General features: G+C 36.8%; 1 protein-coding gene across 1 annotated transcript; it reads right to left on the bottom strand.

The window, feature by feature from the left end:
• Positions 1 to 2890: 2890 nt before the first annotated feature.
• Positions 2891 to 16182, bottom strand: cdhr5-rs (cadherin-related family member 5, related sequence). Its single transcript, XM_039667592.2, has 15 exons — positions 15981 to 16182; positions 12752 to 12856; positions 11576 to 11784; positions 10775 to 10831; positions 10610 to 10702; positions 10419 to 10505; positions 9632 to 9742; positions 9366 to 9536; positions 9174 to 9264; positions 8983 to 9089; positions 8596 to 8796; positions 8355 to 8486; positions 8124 to 8202; positions 7214 to 7410; positions 2891 to 4612 (listed from the first exon to the last, which is right to left on the bottom strand). Exons 2-15 carry the CDS (start codon positions 12816 to 12818, stop codon positions 3953 to 3955), a joined length of 2262 nt encoding a protein of 753 aa, XP_039523526.2. The 5' UTR covers positions 12819 to 12856; positions 15981 to 16182; the 3' UTR covers positions 2891 to 3952.
• Positions 16183 to 27873: the final 11691 nt, after the last annotated feature.

Below are 27873 nucleotides of genomic sequence, written 5' to 3'. Positions count from 1 at the left end.
AGAAAATAAAGAGACATACAGAATTACTCAAGCAAAAAATATCTCTATAGCTTCATGCTCTCGTGCACACCACACATTTTCATTTATAATCTCAATACTTCTGATTTCTGATATTGAACATAGCCTAGTGTAATTTAGAGTACCTTTTTCAAATGGCTGTGCCTTATGATTGGCAATGAGTATATTGGGAGCTTTTTTAATTGCCAATACCACAAGGAAAGTGTGCAGGCAGAGAAGTGACTATATGTCAGTGTATGACTGTATCAGGTCAAACAATCATGGTCAGCTGAGCAGAACAAACTGGCAATTCAACCTCGAGGAACTGCCTCAACATACAACAACACGCACACATACACATTTGCTTAATGCATCTTATAGGGCTGAATTAATTTAGCACTGTTTTAAAACTGAACTGTGAACCACACTTTTCCAAGACGTAATCAAAACAAATGGTGCTCACTTCTCACTGCAGAGCCAAATGGATTCTCCCTCTCTGAATGTCATGGGTTGAGTATGGCTTTAGCTCCACTTCTTGGATCTAATTGGTGGAGGTATGGAGTTATGGGTAGGGTTAGGGTGTGGTTAGACCTTTTAGCTCCACTCATTACACCCAAATTACAGGGGAAGCTGGACAGTCTCTCAATCAAAATTTAAAATATGTCTCCCTCTAGTGCTCACACTGTGTAAATACACACATTCAAACATATGAAATCTTAGCACATTATGACATCAAATGTGTGGGCTTTCATCCCATGTGAATCACTTTCATCAGGGGTTGGACAATGAAATTGTAACACCTGGAGTTAGACAACAAACCATAAACATTGACTCTGTGGAGCTCCTGACAAACAGTTTTGGTGGAAACAGGAAAGTCGAGGCACACATTTAATGGGCAGTTGTGTCAACAGTTACTCCTGGATGCGGTCCGTCCTACATGGTGGTTTGCCGACATTAGCCTAGACACCATATAGCACTCGATATACACCACAAAGACTTGGTGTCCTGGTCACAGATGAGCCAGCGAGAGATGCACCAACAATTTGTCCTCTTTTGAATTCTGATATGTCTCCCATTATGTTGTGTGGATTGCAATATTTTATGTGCAGCTGTTCTGCTAATTCAACATTCACACTCTGCTCTTACTGATGGAATGTATATCATAGAAAAAGGAGATGGCTCCTGTGGCATTATTGGATTTCAAGCTTTTATTTCTAAGTTGCAACAGAAAGAAAATGATCTAAGGGCGCCATCTTGTGGTCACTCTTCACAGGATGGCGCAAAGTCCAGGTTTAAAAATGTATTCTGCTGTTGAAATTTCTGATGATTTTATCATATTATATATAATATATATGAGTATATAACATTCCCCAGAAGAAAATAATGAGTTTGTAAATGATGACATTGGGTAAATAAAGACAGAAGGCTCTTTTTTTATGAATTCACAGGTTATAATGAATTTCTGCTGTGTTGTAGGCCAATAGCCTACATCGTTTTCTGATGCTTTACAGAACCTCTTTATGACAAACAACATGAGACTTTCTATTGCCTCCATAAAAGAGTATTCTGATTTATGCTGGATTTAAATGCAATAAACTCGTCAAAAATGACATTAAAGGCATTTATAATGTTAGAATATATTTCAAATAATTTATATTCCTCAAAGATTCCTCTAAAAGTTCACAAAAATATTTTTTTCTTGAGCACCAAATTAGTTTATTAAAATAATTTCTGAAGGATCATGTGACACTGAAGGATGATGCTGAAAATATGGTTTTGCCAAGAATAAATTACATTTTAAATATAAAAAAGTTTTTTTTTTTTAATTGTAAAAATATTTCACAGTTTGACTGTTTTTAGTTTGTTTTTGATCAAACGAATGCAGCCTTGGTAAATATTAGATACTTATTTTTTAAAAACATAAAAAATAATATTAATAATATTTTACCAACCCGTGTACAGCATATTCATAGTGACTTTTGAACTGAAGGACATGCTTTACATAATTACATAAATAATTTAAGTTGAACTAAACTGAGTTCCAAAAGTTCCTTCAAAAGACGGACAACATAAGCTGCCATGAACAGGGCGCACTATTCCACTGGATCCTTCCACACAAATCTGAAACATTCCCAAATGGCCACAAAAACAGGTTCTTCAAAAGATGTGTGTGTAGGCAAATTATCTGTTCACCTCCATGTGTTCTTTTATTCAGTCTCTCATGATGTTCTTGCTCCTGGCACAGATGGTGTCTCAAATACAACTTTCTCAAATATGATTGGGATGTTTAAGTCCTACAAAACTTGGCGAGGAGAGATGGGTGACGATGCCTCCTGTGGACAAACAGAGAAAAGACACATGAGAAGTTTACAGAGCAGCTATATAACTATGTTCAAATAAAAGATGAACCTCGCACCCTTGTCAAAACCATTTAAGCAATTTTACCTCAACAAAGACTTCGCTGTAGAATCCAAGATCTTTTCCAAAAGTAAAATATTTTTGTACCATTTGCCATTCACAGGATCTCCAATAGTCCTGAAGCACCTAAATGTCATCTACTCCATCATATATCATACTTCCAACAGCAATTGCAACATGTTGCAGCTGAATATTTAACAAGATTTAGCTTTGGGCTAAGTCAAACATGGCAGTGCATCCGTTTTGGCACAGAAAATCCTGTTCTTCACCTTGTTTTTATTAATTAAATACTAAACACTGTAAAAAATATATTGTGATTACCAAAACTCAAAATTAATCATTAGAAAAAGAAAAAATGTGTTGTTTCAACTTAAAAAAAAGGTATGTGTTCATGCTTGACTTAAAATATTAAGTTAAGTTTAGATAAGTAAGTTATCTCAACCTATTTTAAGATGTTAAAATTAACTGTAGCAACAATTTTACAGCGAGTTCAACCTTTTGTATTTAAATATTTAACATAACTGTTGACAGCAGACATGAGTAATCAAAATTCTACTACATTTATTCAAAACACATAATTTTCATCTAGTTTCAGGGGTTGAAACCATTCAGAATTTTAATTTAAAATACATTAGAGGTGGACGAAAAAGACAGACATCAAAACTTAATTTTAACTTATTCTTAAAGCTGCAGTCCGTAGTTTTTGTCTTTGTCGCCATCTCTGTTCAAAATCTGCAATTGCAGTTATTCGCGGAATTATCAACTTTACATGGGTTGTGTCTCGGCACGGCACAGCGCGGATAAATGCAACGTTTTGAGGAGAATGTGTGAGAATCACCGCGCAGGTGTGGACACTGTAATTCAGAATCACATAATCTACTTTTTGGAAGTATGACCAACGTAAGAATGTTCACCGGAAAATGTCATCTGAACAAGTAAGAAAAATCCACATTTGTTCTGACAGGGAAAAAAAAAGCATTGCAGTAAAACGGGCTGATCAAATTATACTTTGTTCTCACGTTGTTAATGTTAGCAACATCAGCATTGCGTGACTACATTTAAAGCCCTTCAGATATTTACCAGTTGTCACTGATGATTGTCGTTTTTGAACCTTTCTGGATTCGCCATCAAATTAATATTTTTAATTATATCGAGTGAAGGCCTACAACATCCACACGCAATATAACCTTCTAGCCGAGACTTGAGTTTTGGATCATTTTTAACTCAAAAAGTTACAGACTGAAGCTTTAACTAAGGATGACGTGCACAGTATTTCTTTACAACTCCATTATGAAGAAAACATTAAATAAAAACAAAAATTGTGCTCAACCAACTCAAAAAGTAAACCCTTTAAAACAATAACATTTCAGTCAACTCCAAAGCCTTCATCAGACATGCTTATTTTTCTAGAGTTTGAACACAAATATTTATGTCCTTCTGAACGCTGTTTCTTGATATATTCCCTTCGGAACCTTGTTCATAGGTTTGGCTTTTTTTAAATGAAAACAACTTGTTCAAATAGTTGAAATAAAATGAGTCAGGCATGTGATTCATCCGAGTCCTCCGTCTGCAAACCGATTGCCTTCATGTGGTCTATTGTAAACGGGTTTCGCCCATGTTTGTAATAGTGCCTTAAATCATTTGGCTCTTCGTCTGCCGTGTCTTCATCATTGCTGCTGTAAATAACAGAGGCCATGTTTTTGTATGGATCATTGTCATCTTCATCATCCTCATCATTAGTATTGCCATAAGGTCCTACAGAAGGATTTGGACAACAAAAATCCTCATTTTCTGCAGGATTCCCCACTAAAGTGAAAGTTTCCTGCTGTACAACAGGCATCAAAATATCCGCTCTGGTCTCTATTTGATTGCATACAACCGCAATTTGTCCTTCTTCGTTTTTTGGCAAACTGTCCTCCTTCTTCATTCCTTCTCTGTCTTTAAAAGAGACTGATTTTGCAAATGCTTTCCCATTGGTCAGAGGTGAAGATTTCATGTTTCCGGGTGTTTTTTCTGGAAGCACCAGGATTGGGAGCATGTCTTGCTGTGTCACAGGTCTGTCAGACTCAAACGTCCTGGCCGCCGGAGGGAGCGAGTCATCGATTTTGGTGTACAAACCACTAGAGTATTCATAGTCGATGAACGCCTCGTTGTGGTAGGAGGCATCCATGAGTGATATGGGACATCCTGAATTGACCTGTTGACCACGGAGAAAGGGCATTTAGGGTCTCCTCGAACAACCTTAACATATCCACAGGTCAAATCCACTGCTGAGGTCCAGCGCTGATTACAGAGCAGGTATGTGTGTCACTGATTCTTGAAGACATAGGACAATATTTAAATATTTTTAAGTGCTTTATGGGTAGATAAGTGATAATATAAGCTTATGTTATTAATGTTGATCAAGTAATCAGTAAATTAAGATTTTAGTGATCATCTTTGATATCAATTACAGTGTGAGTTTTGTTTTGTCTCATCTCTCAAGAATCAGAATCAGTCTAAATCGATAAACATAATTAACAATTACTACAAGATTTTCAACAGTGTTTATTAAACTTGAAGATGCAATACAGATACACATACACAAATACGAAACATCTATCTACGTGATATCAGACCTATTACACAGTGAACCATCAGACACAGGGGGCTGTGCTTCGTATACCGACCAGCTTAAATGGTGTACCATTTATGAGAAATTCTAACACTGACAATCCCATTTAAACCAGCCTATCAGGAGTATACGGCTTTCGGTTTCTCAGAAAACACATCTCACCTTCACAAGGGACAGTTACACTGCAGAACACGTCTAGCTACTTAATGTCAGGTACTTACCTGCTGAAACCATCTTAAGCTCTACATAAGAGGAATTAAAGAGGAACGTTGAGGCAAAGGCGACAAGGGCAGGTTGTAATGTTTGACTGTGTGAATGACCATCATTGATATCATTTCTGAAGTGTTTCATCTTTTTTTTTGTTCATAATACTGTCTACCTCCAATTAAAACCCAATATATTTATACTCTAAGCTGTTATCGTTTGAAATGGGGCATTTACTTGTTTAGTGCAAAAGTCTGGCTTGAACTGTAGCAGGTCAAGTAAGGTCAAGTACAGTTTGTAAGTCTATGTACATAGGCAGAGGGTGAACCAACTCCAGGTTAAGGCTAAGGAGATTTAGAACACATTCACGTAGATTTCCAGGACAGACTGATCTCGTGAAATGGCCTATGTATGACACGCCAATTCGTATTTCCATTTTTGGCATTTAAATTTTTGTTTATAAATGCTGTTGACTTAACGTTACATTACTGTATATAAATTTATGACCTACCCAAACCCCGTCCCTTAACGTACCTGTCACTGGGGTTAATACTGTTTATGAGTCTTCCCCTACCATCCTAGGAAAAAAAAAATATCGCTCCCCAGATGTAGATCTACATTTTGCTTTGTTTCGCTCAGACATTTAACGGCGTGTACATACACTTGACTTGAAAGTGTCGTGTAAGTTTACGCAAAAGCCATGATGCCATGTTGTCCAGGAAATTGTTTCAAGTTACGTGTCGCCAAACAAGCATAAATGCTCACGCTAAATTATTTTGTGATTAAAGCTTCTACTTGACCAAACCACTGTTCATTTTGGCATCTAAACACTAAAAAAAACTCTCTCAGTTTAGTAAATCTTGATCTCACAAAGTTACGTTATAATCAATGAAAGCGACTGCACAGCTAATCTCTTGTGTATATAATGTCTTCACTTTGTTTGTTATAATGAGAGGATTCAGTAGCGTGCAGAACTCGCACTGGACAAAAACTCCAGCGTTTTGAGTGGGGAGTGGATTTTAACTTAAACGCGTCTGATTGGCCATTGCGTTCAAGAAATCAACAGATATGTTTTAGATTGGCTACATTGCTCAACGATGCAAAAACAAGTTGTAAACAGAAACCTTTGATGTTTTTCCAGAGCGCAAACACACTGAATCGTTAGTCACATCTGTCTCATCAATATGCGGCTAAAACTGATCCTAGACCAGCAGTTATGAGCAACCCGCAGTTACGGAAATGGGAGAAATCATAATGCTACAGTTCAGTTAAAACTTATTGTTAAATGTAGCATCTCGTTTTAGTCGTTGTGTTTCCATCAATGTACTTTCATTCACATTCTGAAGAAGAAATACTGGTTTGAAACATCAGTATGTGAAAATAAAAATCCTATAGACCATTTCACAAGATGTAAACAACACTGGTCCAGAAGCACTTCCTGTTTCAGTTTGTAACTGTTTTCTTTATTTCACATGTAAAGAAAACATCTTAAAGATGTTTGTTTAACTTTTTGATTCAGTTTTAAATGTTCTGTTGGTTGTATTTTATCCCAGCTTTTATGTAGTGTTAAAAAAAACTGAAACAGGAAGTGCTTCTGGACCAGTGTTGTTTACATCTTGTGAAATGGTCTATACATTCACTTGAGGTGATACATTTAAAATTAAAAGCGCAACCTATATGTAGCTCAAAGATAAAGGCATCACAAACATAAGGCATCTGTTGTTTTGTCTGCATGCTAAAACACAATGTAATTAGTTTTGTTTAATTATATTAAACAAAACAGCCACAATACCTTCTGTTATAATATTTCAGTTGTTGTTTAGTGCTAAATTCTCCATAAAATACTATTTTGTGAACACATTTGGTGGAATCACTGATTGAAACCATTTGGAGGTTTCACTTTTTACCCATTCAACTAAAGTGTGTATGGTATGTAAAAACAAAAATAAAGTGTTTGATATTGAACAAATAAGCTCTTACCACATTTGGGTGCTTCCCTAGGGCTACTGAGCCCCTGTCTTCGGGATCCCGTCTCTCTCTTCGTCTCTTGACCAGCCAGAGGCAAATAAATAGTGTTGTCACAGCCACTATGAGAACAAAAGCAGCAATGCCACCGGCCATCCCTGCGTTCATATCCAACGCAAACAGCCGTTCTTCTCCAAATGGACTTCTGGGAACTGTCCAAGAGAGGGGGAAGATCTATGATTACTCACAAAACCTTGTTCTTCTGTGTAAAACAGTTCTGTGTCTTACAGTAACACCTCTAAGTGATTTATCATTTAGTTTGAACGACTGCCAAAAGTAGGGCAGTGATCTAATGAATCGAATTTAACACCTTATTCATCCCTCTTAAAAATCAACCATGAATGATCAAATTAACCAGATTAATGATCTATGTGAATTATCATTCATACGGTTTAACGCTCTTTAGTACGGTGTAGCCATATGGCTAAATGTTATTTCCCTTCGCATTTTAAAGATACATACTGAACAATTGCACCCTAAATTAAACATGGATATTTTTTTTCCTTTGATAAGTTCAATCAATGTTTTATTTAACGTAGTTTCACAGTCAAGAGGCGCATTTTAGGTTTCTGCAGTTATGATTTGGAAATGTCCATAGTAAAGTTTGTGGTTTGGTTTTCTAAAATCATGAACACAAATAGCAAAGAAGAATGCATGAAAGACTTAGCATGAACTTAACTTTAAAGCAATTTAAAAGATCAATTATAATGATTTATGCTATTTCAGTTTACAGGAGTTGTGTCAATGTATCAGCATTTATAAACATGAATTGAATTAGAGAAAACCTTGTAGCTGTTTCCATATCACAATATTGTATTTTTATTTTGCTAAAACATAATTCATGCAGATGGTTAAGGGAATTTACCTGGAAGTCCCCTTTGTAAAACCTCAATGTCCACTGAAGTGTGCGCAACCTCACCTGACTCCTCGTCTGTTGCAATCACCTGTGAAAAATTTAATGACAAATGTAATCCTGTCAGAGTTCATGTGTTATTGCTGTTTTGCATACATTTGTAGCTATTTCTATGCAAAATCTAGCAGCTTTGTACATGGTTGAGGCACAAGCAAGTCATTAAGTCACAATCACGACTGTCACCTCTAGGATGTGTCGGTCGAACGCTCTGAGCCGGTCCGTCTTTGCAATCACAATGCCATCCTGAGTGATGTGATACAGTTTACTGCTACCCGTCAAGGGTTGCATTGTGTAACGGATTTTTGGGTTTATTCCCTGCAAGACAGTGGGGGAGGGGGGTAAAAGAGAGAAAATTCTCTAAATAAGGGTCTGCAGACCATTTTTCTAAAGTGTTTCCTATATAAAGGAAATGTTTTCACTCTACATCTCTGAAGTCCCTGTCGATGGTCTGGATCACTAGGACTTGGTTCCCATAAGTAGTGACCAGAGTAGCAGGGCTGGAGCTCTCGATTAGAAACCCTTTGTAGACGGTCTTGTTGAAGATCGGAGGAAACTGGTTCTCCGACACCACGTGCACCAGTGCCGTCACCATCGAATATTTCTTTGGGTCATTCACCTGGGCAGCCTATTGGAGTTTGCAAAGGGCAATTATGATGAGACCACTGATGTCATCATTGTGTCACATAACCCACATTTATGTTGAATGCAATGTTCATATGAAAAATCCCCAATATTATATCCTTTGCCATGCAGTTGAAGCTCTTCCATCAGATCAGAGTGTTAAACCAACCATCACTTTGTTATTACGTACCATTATGCGGAGCCTGAATGAAGGGGTAAGGAGTCTGTTTTCCACACGTTGCCTGAGAGAGATCTCTCCTGTTTTCGCGTCGATTGTAAATCTGCCATTATCATCACCTATAAAGTCATTTTGAGTAACGTTTAAAAGTTATAATATAGATTTAAAGGGTTAAACAGTTGATAAACCCAAAGTAAACTCACCTGACAGAATAGTGTAGACCAGAGGGGTAAGTATGTCTTTGTCTCCATCTTCAGCATGAATGGGACCCGGAGAAAAATAAAGCACAACATCCTAGATCATAAAGAGCATAAAAATTAGGCTCAGCTCAGTTTTCTAATATTATAGTGATCTGAAAAACCTCTAATCTGTACACTGACACCACACACACACACCTCATCTGTTTCTGTAATGTTGACGTTGTACACAGGGTTGGTGCAGATATTATGATCTCCATCTTCATAAACAGGTGCACACGGCTGAAACTGTGGATACTGGTCATCACCGTCTAGAACATTCACGGTGACCGTAGCTGTTGTGCTGTACTTTTCTTTTGTGGTCATTTCCTGTTGATTTAAACAGCAACAGCAAGACAACGTTCTTCCTTCGTTCTGGTTCCATTTGAGCACATTATATGTGAACTGTTAGGTGTTTCACGTACCACAGCATATATGACCACATGCAGCTGGGTTTTAGTCTCATAGTCCAAAGGTTTATCCAGGATCACCATCCCACTGTTGGGCAAATCGATCCTAAAATAGCTGGCATCAGCCTGAATGAGAGAGACACACAGTGCTGGTAATGTGTTCTTAGATTGTGAAAAGGAAGAAGGTGGTTTTCTCTCTGGATAGACAAGGTTACACAATAAAGATCCATGAGGGATAGTCAATGAAGACAGAATGAGGCTTCTACTTTAAAGGGATAGTTCACTTTGAAATAAATTTTTGGTATGTTTTAGCTTACCTCAAGGGCATCCAAGATGTAGGTGTCTTTGTTCCCGCAGTAGTTTCAATTTTGATATTTTCAGGTCAAACCGTTCTTGTCTGTTAGACATATAATGGAGGTCTATGGTCACCACCTCAAAGAGTATGCACAGAGAAGTCCAAATTAAACATGAGTACTTGGACGTACTTGGACGTGACTTCGGTTACAAGAGGTAAAAACGAATAAATACTGTTTGTTTTCTCACACAAACCGCTCGTTTAGTGTCTTAGGCCATCAATGTGTACTTACATTTACGAGTCATTAAATCATGTTTAATGTGGACTTCTCTGTGCATGCTCTTTGAGGTGGTGACCATAGACCTTCATTATGTCTGATAGACACGAACGGTTTGACCTAAAAATATCAAAACTGAAACTACTGCGGAAACAAAGACACCTACATCTTGGATGCCCTTGATTCAGCCTTTCATCCGTGATTTTGTCCCTATCGAATGTGCCACTCACTGTAGATTTGTCGGTCATATAAGTGATCGTGTCTCCATCGCCGTCTCTGGCTTTCACTGTGAACACCATCGAGTTCACAGTCAGCAACTGTGGGAAGAGAGTCAGAATTATAAGATTTAATGATTGAAAAAGTTCATTCCGAACACGAGTTTAATCGCAAAAATAAAATCTGGAGCAAAACATTAGTTTACCTCACTTATATATCGTGGTTGAATAGTGTCTTCAAGGAAATATGGCATGTTGTCGTTCTCATTCAATATCTCCACCATGATTCGATACCGACTCTGAAATAAGAACGTATGGGTTAATTGCACTCCAGTATCATTAAGTATCATTATTTTCGCAGTGCAACATACCCTTATTATTCCATCTTCATAACATGTCAAAGCAGCTATCAGCACTGATCCCAGAACCTGTAAATTACCAAAGAAAATAAAAATTAGGTCACATAGTGAGGTTAGTATTTATATAATCACTTTAATTCACAGTTACAAAATTATTCACCTCAGACTATCATTCTTCCATTGGTACACCTTCATTTACACTGCTGTTCAAAATGCATTACATTGGAAACATTTATGTTACAAAAGATCTCCATTTTTAAATGAATGCCTACTTTTAAACTTTATATTCAAATAATCTTTCTTAAGGATCATGTGACTTTGAAGAGTGGAGTATTGATGCTGAAAATGTAGCTTTGCTATCACAGAAATAAATTACACTTAAAACTGTTATTTTAAATTTCACAAAATAACTGGTTTTACTGTATGTTGATCAAATAAATGCGGCTTTAAGAGATTTCTTAAAAAGAGCGACTGTGTCTATATAGTTAATTGGTTTGTTGCCTTCATATCTAATAATGCATTTTAATATTCAGTCATATTTAAGCACTTAAATTACATATTGTGATCAGCTGATTGGTACATCACTTCATTAAAAAAATACAAACTTATTTAAATTATTTTTGCATTTAAAAGGAAATTTATGTATTTTAAGTGTATTTTAACAGACAAACCCATCAAATAAAGGTTATATAACTAATATTAATAATAAATTATAAACTTTTTAAACTATGTCTTTAATGTGTTGGCTGGCTGTTTTAAAGTAATAAAAAGCTCTACTGTTATTCTGGCTTTCCTCCTATTCATGTTAATCACCTCTCGGTCCAAGGTCTTGGAAAACGAAGTGTTGAGTCGGATTGTTCGGCCTTCAAGATAAAACCAGTCGGAGTTTTCTCCAGTGAGACACAGGCGGATGCTGCTGGCTCCAGGGTCTCCGTTGATATTGAGGTTGGATATGAACTCTCCAGTGGGACTGTTCTCTCTAACCGTGGCAAATATATCTTGACCACCAAGGCATAGACTGGCTGCAGTTCAGAAGAGAGATTGATTCGATTATGAGGACAACATAAATCATCCATAAAATCACAGATTGCACAGCTAATTTATAACACAACATCTTTATAATAGGGAGAGCAGGGATAATTGTAACAAGTATTGGATTTTTCCAAATATTCATGCATCACGGTTGTTCTCAAGCACAAACACTAATTACTCCAGGGACAGGATGTTCTATCCATCAATAAAACACATTTTACTTCACTTTTCAGTCACTTTTATTTCAATGCCATGTGGATGTATTTACTTTAATTCAAGCTTTAAGGGGAGGACACTAGTTTCCGACAAGAAATGACAATTTCCACTTAAATTTCAACTTTATTTCTCGTAATTCTGTTGTTGTTTTTTTATGTCACAATTGTGAATTAACATCTCACAATTTATACTTTTTTCCTCAGAACTACCGTATTTACTTTCTTAATACATGTGTGAATTATTCATTTTGTGCATATTATTTGAAATAAATTTTCAAAATGAAATTGTTCAACAACTTGTTCAACTTCTGAAATGTCTTATACTGAACTTTTTACAGGTAATGAACATAAGCCCTATTATTTTTTTTACCTCTCACCTTCCAAAATGTAAAATAACAAATAACCTATCCAGAAATTTGCCATGTTAAATAAATCGGTAAAATCAATTTTACTAAAAGCAAGAGACTCGATTAGCTCTTTCTTTAATCTTATTTCTGTCAAGAAAAAAAAAAACTATTAAGATGTTAAAATGAATTTCACTTGTGTCTTTTCATTTCAACAGGTTGAGACAATCAGAACTCTCAATACTACAAATGAGTCATTCAGAGCATCATTATCATTTCCAATAGCCTCATAACCATTTCTGGCACATATGTTAATATTCACTATATCACAGAGCAGTGATTGGTGAAAATTAGCCTCTGTCGTTCGTTGCAGATCCTGATTTCAGAGAGCTATTTACCTTTTGCAATGTGATAGAAAATGCTCAGGGCCATCTGGCTGAGGAACAATCTCCATGGCATCAACATAGTTGATATTCCCCTGGGCTCACGTCTCCTTGTCCCAGCTGTAAAAGAAATGCCAATCCCTGACAGTCAATTGCTCTGAAGGATTTGGAGTGCTCATGTTACCTGTCACAAAGAGCAGACTTTCTTATTCAACCCAAAGGTCAATTAAATCAGAAGATTAACAAAGCATATTTATACTGTCGCGCCACCAACTGAAATTCATCAGTCGAGTTACTCAAGTGAGTCAAATCAAACTGCTAAATAAATTATCAGTCTCTCTCACCAATACAGTGTTTGTTTACTTCTGTTTGGGCTTTAGTCGTGTTTAGGCTTCACCTCAGCGTACTTGAAACCTCTTATTAAGACTTTAGCCAGTGTAAAGCCACCAGCCTGCCAGCTTCGGTGATGTCGGTTACCTGACCTCCAGGCCGCTCTTCTGATCCTCCACCTTTCACCTCGACGCAACTCCGTATGAAAGCTTTTTTTTTTCCAAATCCTCACATAATACCTGCAAAGCTGCCTAAGAACTCTTGTTTCCCATTTAAGTTTTTCCTGCATGGCCACGCAGGACGAAACTAATCCAAACATTTATTTGTTGTTATTGTTCCATGCATAAGGCTTACATTATTTCCATTCATCACATGACCACTAGGGGACATCATCACTATCACTTGCCTTTAATCAGTAAGATTGTAATGACGGTTATTCAGACTGTACATTGTAATGTTAAAATCAATTCAAATAATCAAAATAAAATTCAAATAAAATAAAAAATAAATAAATAATGCTCAGGACAACATGGGGTGATTTTATTCTGATCTTTCCTAAGGTGAACCTCAGTTGAGCAGGCTTATTGTGGTTGAACTGGCGGTGGATAATACCACTGGGACATAAGTTATGATGACACACAGTGTGTACAATACTGTTCAGTTGTGGTAAGTTTTAAAGCCCTGGTACTGGTTGGTTGTGGTAAGAATTGGTTTGGGTTGTTCAAAGCTTACTTTTATTGAACCTTGAAACTTTTTTCCAGGATTCTGGACCCTTGTTACGTTACATTAGCAGACCCTTTTATCCAATTTCAAAATTCAATAGACTGATTTTAGCCTATAAATACTGTATATTAACCTATAATATTATATCATAACAATGTATCTACTGTGTATTGTTTATTATGCTATTATTCTTTATCTATTGCAAAGACATTAAAATAATTAGTTATGTACAGAATCAAATACTTGCACACATTTTAATTGTACATTTATGTGGGAAGTTTAATGTCTGTGTGGCATTGGATGAATTTCTTCATTAGAATTGATCAGATTTATTATCCACAGCTTATCAGCTCTCCAGCCAAGTCCTTAATAAGACTGAGAGCACATTTAAGCAAAATGTAATTTATAATTTAGTAGTTTAAATGTGACCAGGCTTGTTTAAAGAGTCTATTAATTATTACATTATGTTTCAGGGGAACAACCTGATTAAAATATGTCATAAATGAATCCTGAGTCAACAGGTCTTGCTAGTCGTGTGAACTCCCCCTTATTGTGCAGCCATGCCAGATGTTATAAATGATTGTTTGGATACAGGATGACTGTGTGGATTGCATGTGATTAGGGATTAAATCGAGTAATTAATGCGAAACAGGAAGTAGGTCTCTGCCACAACTAAGATTATGGGATTACAGCACAATATGGTTTAATATTCTTGCTGTACACGTCAGCTTGCTATTTATTATGCATGTTTCCGCACGTCTGAATTTGAGTTTGGAGACCACTTTGCCAAATGAGTTTTAGCAGAAGTATGTAAAATTAGCAATGCCACTGAATTGTGTTGTTTTGATTTGATTAGTCTAATCTTACGTTTGAGAGCACTTATCTGCAGAGATGAGACAGGGATTGTAAAAGTGTTATTATTCTTAAATATTATTTGAAGGGACAGTTCACCCAATAATTCAAATTAACCAAAGAGTTGATGGGCCTCATTGACTTCCATCAGAAATAAATATATGAAATTTAGTCAATGGAGTCAATCAACTTTTTGATTACTGACAGACATTCTTCAAAACATCTTCTTTTGTGTTCAGCAGAATGAAGGTTTGGAGCAACTTGAGGGTGAGTAAATAATGACAGATTTTTTGGGTGAACTATCCCTTTAAGAATGTACAATATGGATATGTATGTGTGTAGTTTTACTGTTTTAACTGTATTTTTTTAATCAAATCAGAGAGTAAACAGAGAATAAAAATTTATTAAGCAATCAATAGTATATCACCATATTATGATAAAAGATGTAAGTCTTGAAAAGTAAAATTGATTTAAATAGAAGAAATAAATAATACCATAGAGTACAAATAGCCTATAAAGTATATTTTCGAAATAAAGTACAATATAAAGAACATTTTAGAAGTTCAAGTAAGCTGGTGTCTACCTTTTTCAAACTCTAAAGTTGTGAAAACTGTTTCAAAATTCCCAATGTTCCCAATGTTCTCAATGATTAACATTGTTTTCTAGGTAAATATGGGGAAAATCACCAATAAACAATACATAGAGAGTCCGGCGACTTCTAAACATGCCGGTTCAGTGACCAGCATGTTTAGAAGCATAATGATTCATGCTGTCTCCTTAAATGAGACCATCAGACTCATTAGAGTAGCATTGGGAATGGACTCAAGCATAGCGAGACGATTAGCATGAAGCATGGCAGTCAGTAAACCTGAAAAATAACAGACTTTCTGATACAGGTCACTTTAAAAAATAAAATAAAATAAATAAAGGACGGAGACAAATGCGATGTTCTCGTCAAAGTCACAAAGTCACAAAACCATTTATCTGTATTCCTGTCATGTTTATAAGATCAGGCCCAAGCTATGCTGACTGGATGCTTCAGTAATCAGATTGCTTTGAGGCTGATCTAGAGGTCACTGAACATCTATACATCTGTCTATCACTACAGCTGGAATAAAGTACACTTTTCTTTGCATCAAACATTCACTTAATCACAAAAACTGATGTAAACAAGACAGTTTACAAAACCCAGGCAGCTACGGCATGCTGGTAAAGTGCTTTCACTGCAGTCATAACAAGAAAGCAACAGTTGTCAATGTCCTGTGAGGTGTAAACAATGCAATCACACACTAAACCAAACACACACACACACACTTAGATTCCCTTTGTATTTCCTCACCGTTGTTTGGTGGTGGTTATCCTTTGTTTTCGAGCTCAGGGGATCCTGCTGTCACTTCCTGCGGTGGCTGGTCCTGTCCTTCGCCACATGACTGTCCCGTGCGGGGGGCTAAAACCTGCACCACAGGGAACAGCAGGTAGCCACAGTGCAAAACACAACAGATTTCTCTGGCTAGTTAAGTCAGGGCTGCTCAGAGAGAGAGAGAGAGAGAGAGAGAGAGAGAGAGAGAGAGAGAGAGAGAGAGAGAGAGAGAGAGAGGGATCACAATGTGTTTAGCTTGAGGGAATTAAGAGCTCTCGCACACAGCAGAGCGAGGGCTTAGACAGCATTTCCAGGACAGGATAACTCTGGCTGCTGAGAGGGAGGTTAAACTGAGAACATTAGCTTATGCAGTCCAAGGTGTGCAAACGCTGCTAGCATGCCATTACACATGATCTGCTGCTTCATGATGTAGAATTCAGCTTGAGAACTCATTGACCTGCATGCTTGCTATCAGTTTGAGTATCTGTGGGGTCAAAAGGGTCTACTAAATCTACTAAACAACAGCCTCGTTCCAAGATCTGTCACAGATCACCCTAGTCACCATCCTTCTCACTACACATCCTGGTCTCCAGCGATCTCTCTGTCATCATCTTCCATTCCTCTGTGTCTCCCTGAAGATCACCCTTTGGACTCTGTGTACTCTTCAATAAACTCACTATTCAGGGTGCATTTCGTAACAGCATGCAGGTGTGAAATATTAAGATGTTTTTCACCTCTCCAATCAGTTTAATGGACAGACTCTGCAGTATTGAAATCGCATACCAAGGGAGAGATTATTCAGGAGAAAGAGACAAATGAGACTGGTGTCTAAGATCGAAAGCATAAAAACACAACAAAACATTAGGCAGTCCTAGACTTCCTTTCTCAGCAGGTCTTTGTAACTTATTAGAAAGCATCCAAAGTCGCTTGCTATTCCAAATAAAAGCCTTACATATTCTGTCAACTTGTTTCAAATAGGAAAGTGGTATTTGAATTGGGGGAGACTGTGATAAATAATTCATTTTGGGCAGACAACTCATTTTAATTACATTGACTTTTCTATTGTCGTTAGAAGTGGAGCCCATCTATCCATATCAAAGGAAATCTTTTTCATTAAGGGGTGAAAATTTAAATTCAAATTCAAATTTGGGGGAAATAAAATGCCTAAATAATCTAATGCCATTGATGAAACGTGCCAGGAATGAAAAGCTGCGACAAGGCAAAAAGTACAAGAGCTTTTGATTTATTTTAGACCAATTTTCTCTCTAAACTAAAAATGAGAAAGGCTAAATTGTTCAAAGGAGGCAAGGTATAGACCTGCCAGGGTCAGAAACATATACAGTAGCAAAATATCGTCTGCATTGAGCATGAGCTTAAGTATTTCTCCCCTGACACGATAGCAGGAAAATCATCCTCTTTTCTATACAGTGACCTGTACATGTTTTTGACAGGTTTCACAAGATTCACTCGCATGTATTGATGCTGCCAGGAGTCAATGTAGCACTATAACTGCTGGGATTGATCACTGCAATCAACTCAAGTGCCATCTGCCAAGCTTTTCTGCCAAGCTTAAGTGAGAGAACGTGAGAGAACATCCACTCCTGTCGACCTACACTGCCGAGGGTGACAAGAGTGACACACGTCTGTAATGCCCTTAGGATATCAAGGCTCTTTCTTGCTCTGTTTTTTTTTTTTCCTGTCCTGTCTGTATACACAATTGACTCTTCACTAAACCCCATTTTAAAAAAAAATACTGATATATTAATCAGTCGACTGTTTCCACATGCCAGAAGTGAATTTACATGTAGCTTTCTGTCTTTTCATTTGGGAGTCCCTGCATAATTTCTCTTAAAAAACAAAACAAAAAAAACCCAGCAAAATTATTTGCAATGTCATACTTCATTCCAACTTGTCTATATTATTTCCATACAAATGAAACACTTTATCAGCACATTTGACTGAAAATCTGAAAATTCCTACAGGATGTTCTGTAAAACTGATCTCAGTAAGCCTATAGACCATTTCAACTACATAAGAAGAGAAATCATACGTTGGTAAATCATTTTTATGACTTAAAAGTTAGGGAGGATATCAATAGTTTGACACCCTGCATTACGGATTATATTAACTTTTGTGTGCAAAATGCTGTACCCAGTCAAACCATACGGTGTTTTTCCAATAACAAGCCGTGGATTACTCCTGATATAAAGGTACTATTGAAGGAGAAGAAGAGGATCTTCCGGTCAGGTAATAAAGAGGAACTGAAAATTGTGCAGAGGGAGTTGAGGAAGAGGATCAGGGAGGGTAAATGCAGCTATAAGAGGAAAATGGAGGATCAGCTGCAAAATAATGATGTCAGAAGGGTCTGGAGGACCCTGAATACCATCTCTGGGTATAAAGTCACCACTCCTCAAATTGAGGTGGCCCATCAGTGGCTGAATGATCTGAATATCTTCTTTAATAGATTTGACCATGCATCTGTCTAGACACTCCTAACGAGTAAATTACCATCACTGACACAAGGTTCAGAGCCTTTTTACATCTCCAGCACATCTACTCCTTCATATTCCATTCCTCCCACTATTGCTAACCATAGCTCTGAGCATCCAACTACTGAATTGTCTTTTACTGCTAACCAGGTGAGAAGAGAGCTAGGGAGGTTGAGGATGAGGAAGGCAGCAGGACCAGATGGAATCTTTCTCAACGTTGATCTGACATTGTTTTGCTCATCGAATTAACGTCAATCCAACGTCAGATGCGTCATTCTTCAAAACTAACGGAAAATCAACTTGAAATCAACGTTGTTTCAACGTTAGGAAAGCAAACCAATTTTCCATTTTCATTTAGCTTTGAAGAATGCCGCGTCTGACGTTGGTTCAGCGTTAATTCGATGAGCAAAACAATGCCAGATCAACGTTGTTTCGATGTCATGAGAGATGTCGTTTCCACGTTGATTCAATGTCAGTTTGCTGTCTGGGTTTATTGCTTTTATAAAACGGTTGCCAATATTAAAGTAAAAAACAAACAAACAATGTATTAGTGCAACTTTTTTGAAGTAAAATCACTAAAAGTCTTCCTTCCGCTAGAAAAAATAGTCCCTGAGCGTGAACAGCAACAACGTTCTAATGTGTAAAATGAATGAAAGCTCAAATAAAAACACCATAGAACCGCAGTGTTGCGCGGTGATTAATAGAACCGGGTGAAGCGGTCATAGCCGTGTTTTATCGTGAATAAAGCACAGCTCTTGACCAATCAGAATCAAGGATTCGAACTCACCGTTTTATAAGTGATATTATGATTCTAATACTCAATTTTGACTTGTTTGTGTAAATGTCAACTTTCATCTCATATGTATGACTGAGTATCTCATCATTTTGATGATCACCAAAATCTTTGGTGAAAATGGGCTTCTATACTGTAGTAGTAACCAAAGGAAGAAGAGCTTAAGAAAGAATCAACTGACCTAGAGTCAATCTCCCACCCTTCCCCTCTCTATGAGATACCATAGGCTGCTAGGCTGATCTGCTTCCAATGGGACCACTCCTTATGAGGGGAAATAATTGGCTTAAACCTCTTGTCATGTTTACGCACCACTGTGGATTAAACACTTTAACATACCTTTCTCATAGACAGGCGGGCGTAGGCACACCTGTGGGTGCTCAAGCAATGTAGCAAATTCTAACAACACCCCTTCAGTTTCTGCTTTCGCAGTCTCAAGATCTTTCAGAGGCATGTTTGCATCGATCGCTCACGGAGAAGTTAATTATCCTCCAGCACTGCTTTCTGATCCATGTCCTTCCCCGTCAGCTCCAGCACCTCTTAGGCACATTATCCAGTGATGCTTTGCAGGGCGGCAGGGGCCACTTGAGATTTCCGTGTTTGTTTGGGAATTGACATCTCTTAGACTGAGTTCACCTCTAGAGCTCCTTCTGTGGTTGACAGATAAACATGTCTTGATAAGAAGAGCTCAGTGTGCACATGTATCCAGCTCACATGCTTTCCAATATATACAATTAAAAAAAAACATGTGTGCAAGCACTTTTAATTAATTTTTCAATCAAAAAATCATTGAAATATTAAACAATAAGCACAATCATGCATATAGGCCTGCTGTAATGTTATTTGATCAGCATAAACTCATAGTTAAATCAATATGAGTCACATTTTTTTAAGGTGATTTGCAGATCTAAGATGGTGTTCAGCTGGTTTAGCTGGTTAGCCAGCTGGTCCCCCAGTCTGACCATTACATCAGCTTAACCAGAACAGCCTGGGAGACAATAACCCCAAAAAGCTGGTTTAAGATTTCTGTTTTCAATAGGGTCATAAATAGAATTAAAATCTGACATTGTTAGCAGGAAGACTATTGTGATTTTTACCTATTAAAGCATTATTTATATACTATTTGTGCATTTAGCTTTTTTTTAGATATTTTAAATTTAGTTTAAGTTGTGATTTGTCATTTTTGTATTTAGTATATTTCTTCACATGTTGAATTACTTTTTTAGTCATTTAGTACTTTAACTTACATTTGTATTTTATATTATTTCAGCTTTATGTCAATTATGGAAAGTAGTATGTGACAAAAGAAGTGTCTGAATTCACAGTAAAAGACTAAAAAAAACATTAAATGGACACTTTACAATGCCATGAGGCCACAGGCATAGAGGTGAAGCGACACAACTGACGCGTGGTCACATGACCATGATAACATGGCGGATGTAATACTAAACACATTCATCCTAGAACAATTAATTACTTATTCAAAACAAGTACCTACTCAAGAGAGTATACGATTTCGGAAGTAGCTACAGTCTTTGCATATTGTTTTGGGATTACCAATATATATTTTAACATTAAAACATAAAACACTTTACCTTCAAGTCGGCATTTATTGTCCTTTGGGAACTCTATTCAACCTCTTAAAAAGAGTCTTACATAATGTAAATGAGTTAATTTATTCCTGTGTCATGAATTTGATCAGACCTCTGAATGAAAGAGCTTTGCTCTGATTCAGCATTGGATTAGCTGTACTATGCAGCTGATCCTCTGTTTATACAGTTCATTGTGCATGCAGTGCTGCTTTTATACCTTTCCAAGTTTTGTTGTGCAATATAGAACCTGTTGCCATGCAACTAGACCGTGTTCACTGCGCAGAGAACTGAATGTAACGTTTTAGTGTTCTCTTCAGTGGGAATTTCCTGTGGCATTACAGCTTGAACTTGAAACTAAATCCACGTGGAATGCCAGGTTTATTTGAGATTATTTGAAGATGTGCTAGGGACCATGGGAGTTGGTGTGGAGAAGGAAGAATTATTATATGACTGAGGTGAGACACGGTTTATCTTTGTGATCGCCAGGTTTATGCTGCATGAACTTGCTCCCATAAGAAGTGTACTAATATTATCACCACCAGGGGGCACTAGGCTTAAAATACGAGTAAAAGTCAAGTCAGTAACTTTTTATTCATAAAGAAAATATTTTAAATGATATAAAATGAATACAAAAAATAACAAAAAAAAATCATATGATCAATAAGTTATGACAACATGTGTTTTTACATTGCTTTAACTTAATAAGTTGTACAAGATCCAACTCATTTTTAAGTAGTTTTAATGTAATTTAAGTTGAAATGAATTAAACATCCAAGTTGATAGTGCTTAATTTAAAGCAGCACTATATTTTCTACCAGTCACTCATTTAAGTATTTCCTGTTCTGTTCTATTTATTTGTCTTTTCTTCTCACACTCTCTTCTGTCTGCGGCTATCTCCTGTCTTTTGTCTCCGTAAAGGCCAATTTCCTCACTTGGTTTGATTTGGTTTAGTGGGCTCTCAGCTATTGTTCTGATCCACTGACCTTTCCTTCAGTGGAAGCACAATTAAATAAGACTGTGGGCACACATGTCAGGAATATCTCTCTCTGAACGGCAGTTATTTTGATGAAATATGCCCTCCATCAGAATTTAAGGGCATTAGTACTTACCCCAGTGTGACAGGACCACCTCAAAACCCTCAGCGATTTCAGGCACTTTCCTAATAGCAGAACCTCTGAAGCAGGTAATTTTATTCTGGATCTGGCCACTGGAAAATTGCCCTTTACTGCCTTTCTTGTGGAGGGAAATAAACCGTTTAATTTGACTTCAACCAGACTCAACTTTACACATCAAGAATAGCTTTGATTGTGTGACTGACATGATTTGTGCGTAATCTATATAGACTGTGGTGATGCCTAAAATGTCTAATAAAACACACCTGCACCCGAAACATAACATTGCTGGATTCATTTCTGTTTTGCTTTCTTATCGAGGACTACATTTTATTGCTTTTAAGCCCCAGTGAAGCCAGAGTTTGAATTGAGTCAAATACAAAAAAATCCATTTTGCTTTAGTGTTCCATATCACAAACCATAAAATCAGAACTTAATTAACACACAATCCTGCTAAATGATTATTACATTTGCGCATCATAAGAAATATCCAATTGCCAGATGAGGTTTAACTGACTAAATCCATATTTTACAATACAATTTCAGTTACCTAAAAAAAACCTGTAAAATACTTAAAAATAACAACATGATTTCATTTGCAAACTTAGAGATGTTAGAAAATCTATTTGATCACTGATTATACATATTACTGTATATATAGTTACATTGATTATACCTCTTATCCAAAAGCTGTGATGCAAATCGTACTTGTGCAATCTTTGCATGTCTGTGTGGAGGATTTGTTTATGCCATCACGAATAAAGTAATTGGTAAAATGTGGGTAATGTTTTGTTTATGTGCTCAGCTTGTGTGATTGTCATGTGACTGCATAGTGGTTGCATGTCAGTGTTGAACGACTTCGCCTTCGATTAAATAAGAAATGCAAACAACATTCAGGTAAAAATGATGTTTGATATTTACAAAATATTCATGGTTAGCACAGCAGGGTGAGCACAAAATGATTTTAAGACCAGCAATTACTGATTATTATGATTTTTTGAAGTTGTCAAGTGCAAATGTGTGAGTGTTAGAGATTGTGTGTGAGAGACAGCTTGCGGAGTATAATTATGTATTGATTACATTTTGATCTATTCTTGTGTTTTTTGACTTCAAAATTGCCTACAATCATGCACTCCCCCACAATAACCCCCCCCCCCCCCCTCTCTCTCTCTCTCTCTCTCTATGACTAACAATCCTAGACTTGATACAACAGTATAAAACTCAAACATGCAGGAATACATATAAATTTCAGAATCACTCATTTCTGGGTTTTAATGTCAGGACAGCATCTGTGTGTGTGTTTGTGTGTGCATGCATTTATCTTCATGTGGCACCTGAAGTATCGGTTATGCTGTAAAGGTGTCAGGAATCAATTTAAACTGCAGACTTGCTGGCGCTGGCTGGTGATTTAGATTGGAGGAGGTTGTAGGTTGTGGGCTTTAGAAACCATTCATAAGAATGTGTGCATAGCGTTCAGACTTAGTGAATCCATGACTCTTCATTCATACTCTACACGCTACACTACGCTATGCTATGCCATTCTGTGCAGTATGAAATCTGTACTGGTGAAGAACTGTGGATTTATTGACTGTTTGTTGGATTCTTGTTGGATAAATCTACATCTAAGGATATTGACTTGTGTGTCGACAATGCATTGAATAACAACCCAAGCGTGTGCGTCCATTAACAATCACCATCCAGCAGCCCTTAACTGCTTTAAAGGGATACTCCACTTTATTTGAAATACTGTAGGCTAATTTTACAACTCCCCAAGAGTTAAACAGTAGAGTTTTACCGTTTTTGAGTCCATTCAGCCGATTTTTTTTGATATTTAGAGGAATATCAGTAACCGGACAGTTTCTGGTCTCATTGACTTCCATAGTAGGAAAAAAATATACTATGGAAGTCAATGAGACCAAAAACTGTCTGGTTGCTGATATTCTTCTAAATATCAGAAAATCGGCTGAATGGATTCGAAAACGGTAAAACTCAAATGTTTAACTCTGGGGGAGTGGTAAAATGAGTCTATTTCCAAAAAAAGTGGAGTATCCCTTTAAGTAAGACTTGGCTGCTGACATTCAGATTTGCCTCCATCCATCCAATCAGCAATCAATGAATATAATCAATATCCCAATACCTTTTTGTCACTCCTTCTGTTTCACCACAACATCAAACCTAGCTAGTTTTAAATTTGTAACAATAGTCAGCCACAATTTCCTACAACTACTGTAATGCTTCTCATTTACTTTGAATGGGTGACGCCATGTATTGCCAATCTGAATTTTAAGTTCCATTGTGTATTGACGTTGCTTGCAGCAAAAGTCGAAAATGTTCAACTTTTCTAGCATCAGCTTAATTGTCAGCCAATCAGATTGCCTTTACACAAATACCCTACACATTGCAGTCCAAGCTGGAAGTATTGAGATCGGCAGTTGTCACTATATGACGGTTACATCAGCACCAAGCTTTGGACATGGCTCGCCCTTCATCAAGCGAATAGAAAAGCGAGTTCTGTGTGAACGGCCCCTAAGGGTATAAAGGGGAGGGGCATATGATTGGACAACAATTTGTGTGTGCAGGATGAGTCATCAATACTTTGCTCAGCTTTTCCTGAAGAAAAGAATGCAAAAAAAAAGCTACTGGTTCTGTTAAAAGTGATTTTTTTTTAGCAGTACACGACCTTACAGCTAATAAGCGTGAACAAAAAATCACAGAACTCCAATGTGGTTTTTAAGTGGCACAGTCACTGGTTGTCAAATTACACCCACCTCTGGAGTTTGACTCTCTTGCACATGTTAAATTCGGTTCTCTGTAATGCAGCAGTGACCCCAAACATCCCTAATGCCCATAATCCAGCACAATTCTGGTGAATTACTGTCACTTGTAAACTTCGGGCTCATTAACCAATTCTCATTAACGGATTATTTGACATTTAATTCAGGCACGGCAGGCTCTAAGACTCCTAACCTTGAGGATGGCCTCTGCTCCACCTTGCTGTTCCTTGTTTCCGTGGTTACTTACGCGCTTACACAATCCTTTTAATCTATTTTTGTGTACCACTGAGAGAACACCCACCTTCCGCGTGAAGCATGGAAGAGTCATCCGCCCTGGTTAAACAGACCAGCATGGGGCTTATTCCCACCACGGGATTTTTGAAAAAAAAAAAAACAATGAATGCCGGCTGAATGTTTATATCACGCGGAGCTACTACTATCACATCAGCTGGAGATATTTTCAGAACATCCTTCTTCACAGCCCAAGGTTATGAAGATTTCTTGATCTGAATTTCCTGTCAAGTGATGCTATATAGAACACAAATTGCCCTCATTTCCTCTGTCACTTTTTGTTGTTCTCATTTGGGCTTTGACAGCTGTGTTTATATGGGGCAGAAAGAGACGGTTGTATAATGGAGGGTTAGAGCAGGGAATTGTATGATTTGATGCTATCTGCTTACAGATGGTGCCATATTCATTCCTGCTGACAAACGAGACAACTATAAAGAACGGTTCACCCAAAATTAAAGTAATCATTTATTTACTCATCCTTAAAATCGTCATTTTGTGCTATTTGGGGCCTCTGGTCTCTATGAACTTACATTGTGTGAGGTTTGGAACGACATCAGGGTGAGTTAATGATGACGAATTTTCATTTTAACGAGCTATTTATTTGATGATAACAGATATAGTTCACCACTTGTAGCTCCTTGGGGCACAGATTTGTACATCACAGGATACACAGTGTCTCGAGTCTATTTATGATTCATAGATATGAATCAGTGTTCTGCTCAAAAGGGTGTGAAAATTATGGAGTGCTTTTCAGAATGTCATCCTGTGATTGTTATCGTTACCGTGAACATGCAGTAGGGCTGTTTCCATGGACTGTGGAGACTTATGAGAACGCTGCAAAAAAAAAAAAAAAAAAAAAAAAACGTGGTCTTTGATTGCAATTTAAACTCCTGCCTTATGAAATTCACATTTATTATGAAGAAATTTCAATGATTGTATATATACATATACACTATCATTCAAAATTTTGGGGTCGGAATGATTTTTGAAAGTCTCGGGCTCTACAGGGCTGAGTTTATTTGATAAAAAAATAGTAAAAACTAAAAATATGAAGCAATTGTAAAATGTGCTTAATATATTTGTATATTTTAAAATGTAATTTATTCCTGGGATGGCAAAGCTGAATTTTCAGCATCATTGATCCTTCCGAAATCAGTCTAGAATGTTCAAATATGTACATTTTTTGTATTTTTTGAAAATGTATGATTGATGAGCATTTTTTTAAAATAGAAATATAACTATTTTGTAAATTTATAATTGACTTTACCATCACTTTTGATCAATTTAATGTCACTGCTGAATAAAAGTATTCATTTAATTAAAAAAAAATCTTATTGACCCCAAACTTTTATACAGTTGTATATACTGTATATATATCAATAGTATTTGTACAATTTAAGCAGGAATACACATACAATGTGACAGATGCACTGATGATCCTGTACAACAACAGCAATACTCATTCCACAAGTCTCTTTACACTGATTCTTTGAAGCACATTTACTATAATCCACCGCAGATAATACCCACAATCCCCCCATGCTATGCAGTTTTATTTTTCAGTCACTGCTGAGCATATGAACACATTTTGTAAATCACACTTTCAACAAAACTAAATTGGCAGACCGTGTGCACTATAAAAGGCAAAGAAATGCATCCACTGATTTTGGCAAATGTATGTACACCCCCAACAACTGGCGAATTTTCCTCTTTGTATGAAGCCACATGATTAACTCCTTAACGTCATTTGTTCTACCTAACAGGGTTTAAAGGTGATTTAGGAAAGAAAATGAGATTTCTGATTAACAGGCCACTCTTTCCCTTGTTGTGTTTGCATGGTTTTACAGGGCTTAAAAATTCGTAATACACAAACTCACCATGTGTGAGTCTCACTCATCAAGGGCTGTGTTCAGAATAGCATAAGCATACTACCATACTTCTAGAAGACAACATATTTCTAGTTTACAGTATAGTAGTATTATATAATATAATATATGCATACTGTGTGTGTGCTTTGAATACATTAACATTTAATTGAAATAATTATGCACAATAAAAGTATATGATAAGTGAATTGTACTTCTAGTTGTCTTCAACAATTTAGAATGCAACTTAAAAAAAATTAAGTTGATGCTCCACGTTGAACATTTTATTGACTATGTAATGTTGCACCTACATTAGAATATTTGAAGACTGTCTGCTTAACTTTATTTTGATGCTCCTCTAACATTATTCACTAAGTAACTTTGCAAGTACGTCAACTTATTCTATAACCCCTTATTATACTAACCCTACCAGTCTACTAACACTCAACGAATACTCTAATGAGAGTCAGTTGACATGTAGGTGCAACAGACTGTCTAAAAATAAAGTGTTTCATAATGCATTTGATTTTCAAGAATATAGGCATTACAATGCCTAGTGTGCAGTATGCTAGTATGTCATTCCAAACATAGCTTGTGAACACATTTCAATGAGTCAACTTACTCTTAAAGGGATAGTTCACTTTGAAATTAATTTTTGATATGTTTTAGCTTACCTCAAGGGCATCCAAGATGTAGGTGTCTTTGTTTACACAGTAATTTCAATTTTGATATTTTTAGGTCAAACCGTTCTTGTCTGTCAGTCATATAATGGTGGTAAATGGGGTCCACCTCAAAGAGCATGCACAGAGAAGTCAGACAATTAAATCAAAGTCATTAAATCATGTTTAATTTGGACTTCTCTGTGCATGCTCTTTGAGGTGGTGACCATAGACCTGCATTATATGACTGACAGACAAGAACGGTTTGACCTAAAAATATCAAAATTGAAAATACTGTGG

The sequence above is a fragment of the Pimephales promelas genome, chromosome 24 (genome assembly GCF_988280905.1).
Source record: "Pimephales promelas chromosome 24, fPimPro1.hap1.1, whole genome shotgun sequence".
NCBI lineage: Eukaryota > Metazoa > Chordata > Actinopteri > Cypriniformes > Leuciscidae > Pimephales > Pimephales promelas.
The sequence above is the reverse complement of the archived record's forward strand: the minus strand, read 5'-3'. Positions and strand labels throughout refer to the sequence as shown.

Coding starts and splice junctions, on each gene's coding strand:
- cdhr5-rs (XM_039667592.2), bottom strand. CDS start 12,818: ATGTTGATGCCATGGAGATTGTTCCTCAGCCAGATGGCCCTGAGCATT. Junction 9,090..9,173: donor GGTCTACACTATTCTGTCAG/GTGAGTTTACTT, acceptor ATGACTTTATAG/GTGATGATAATGGCAGATTT. Junction 8,203..8,354: donor TCGACCGACACATCCTAGAG/GTGACAGTCGTG, acceptor AATTTTTCACAG/GTGATTGCAACAGACGAGGA.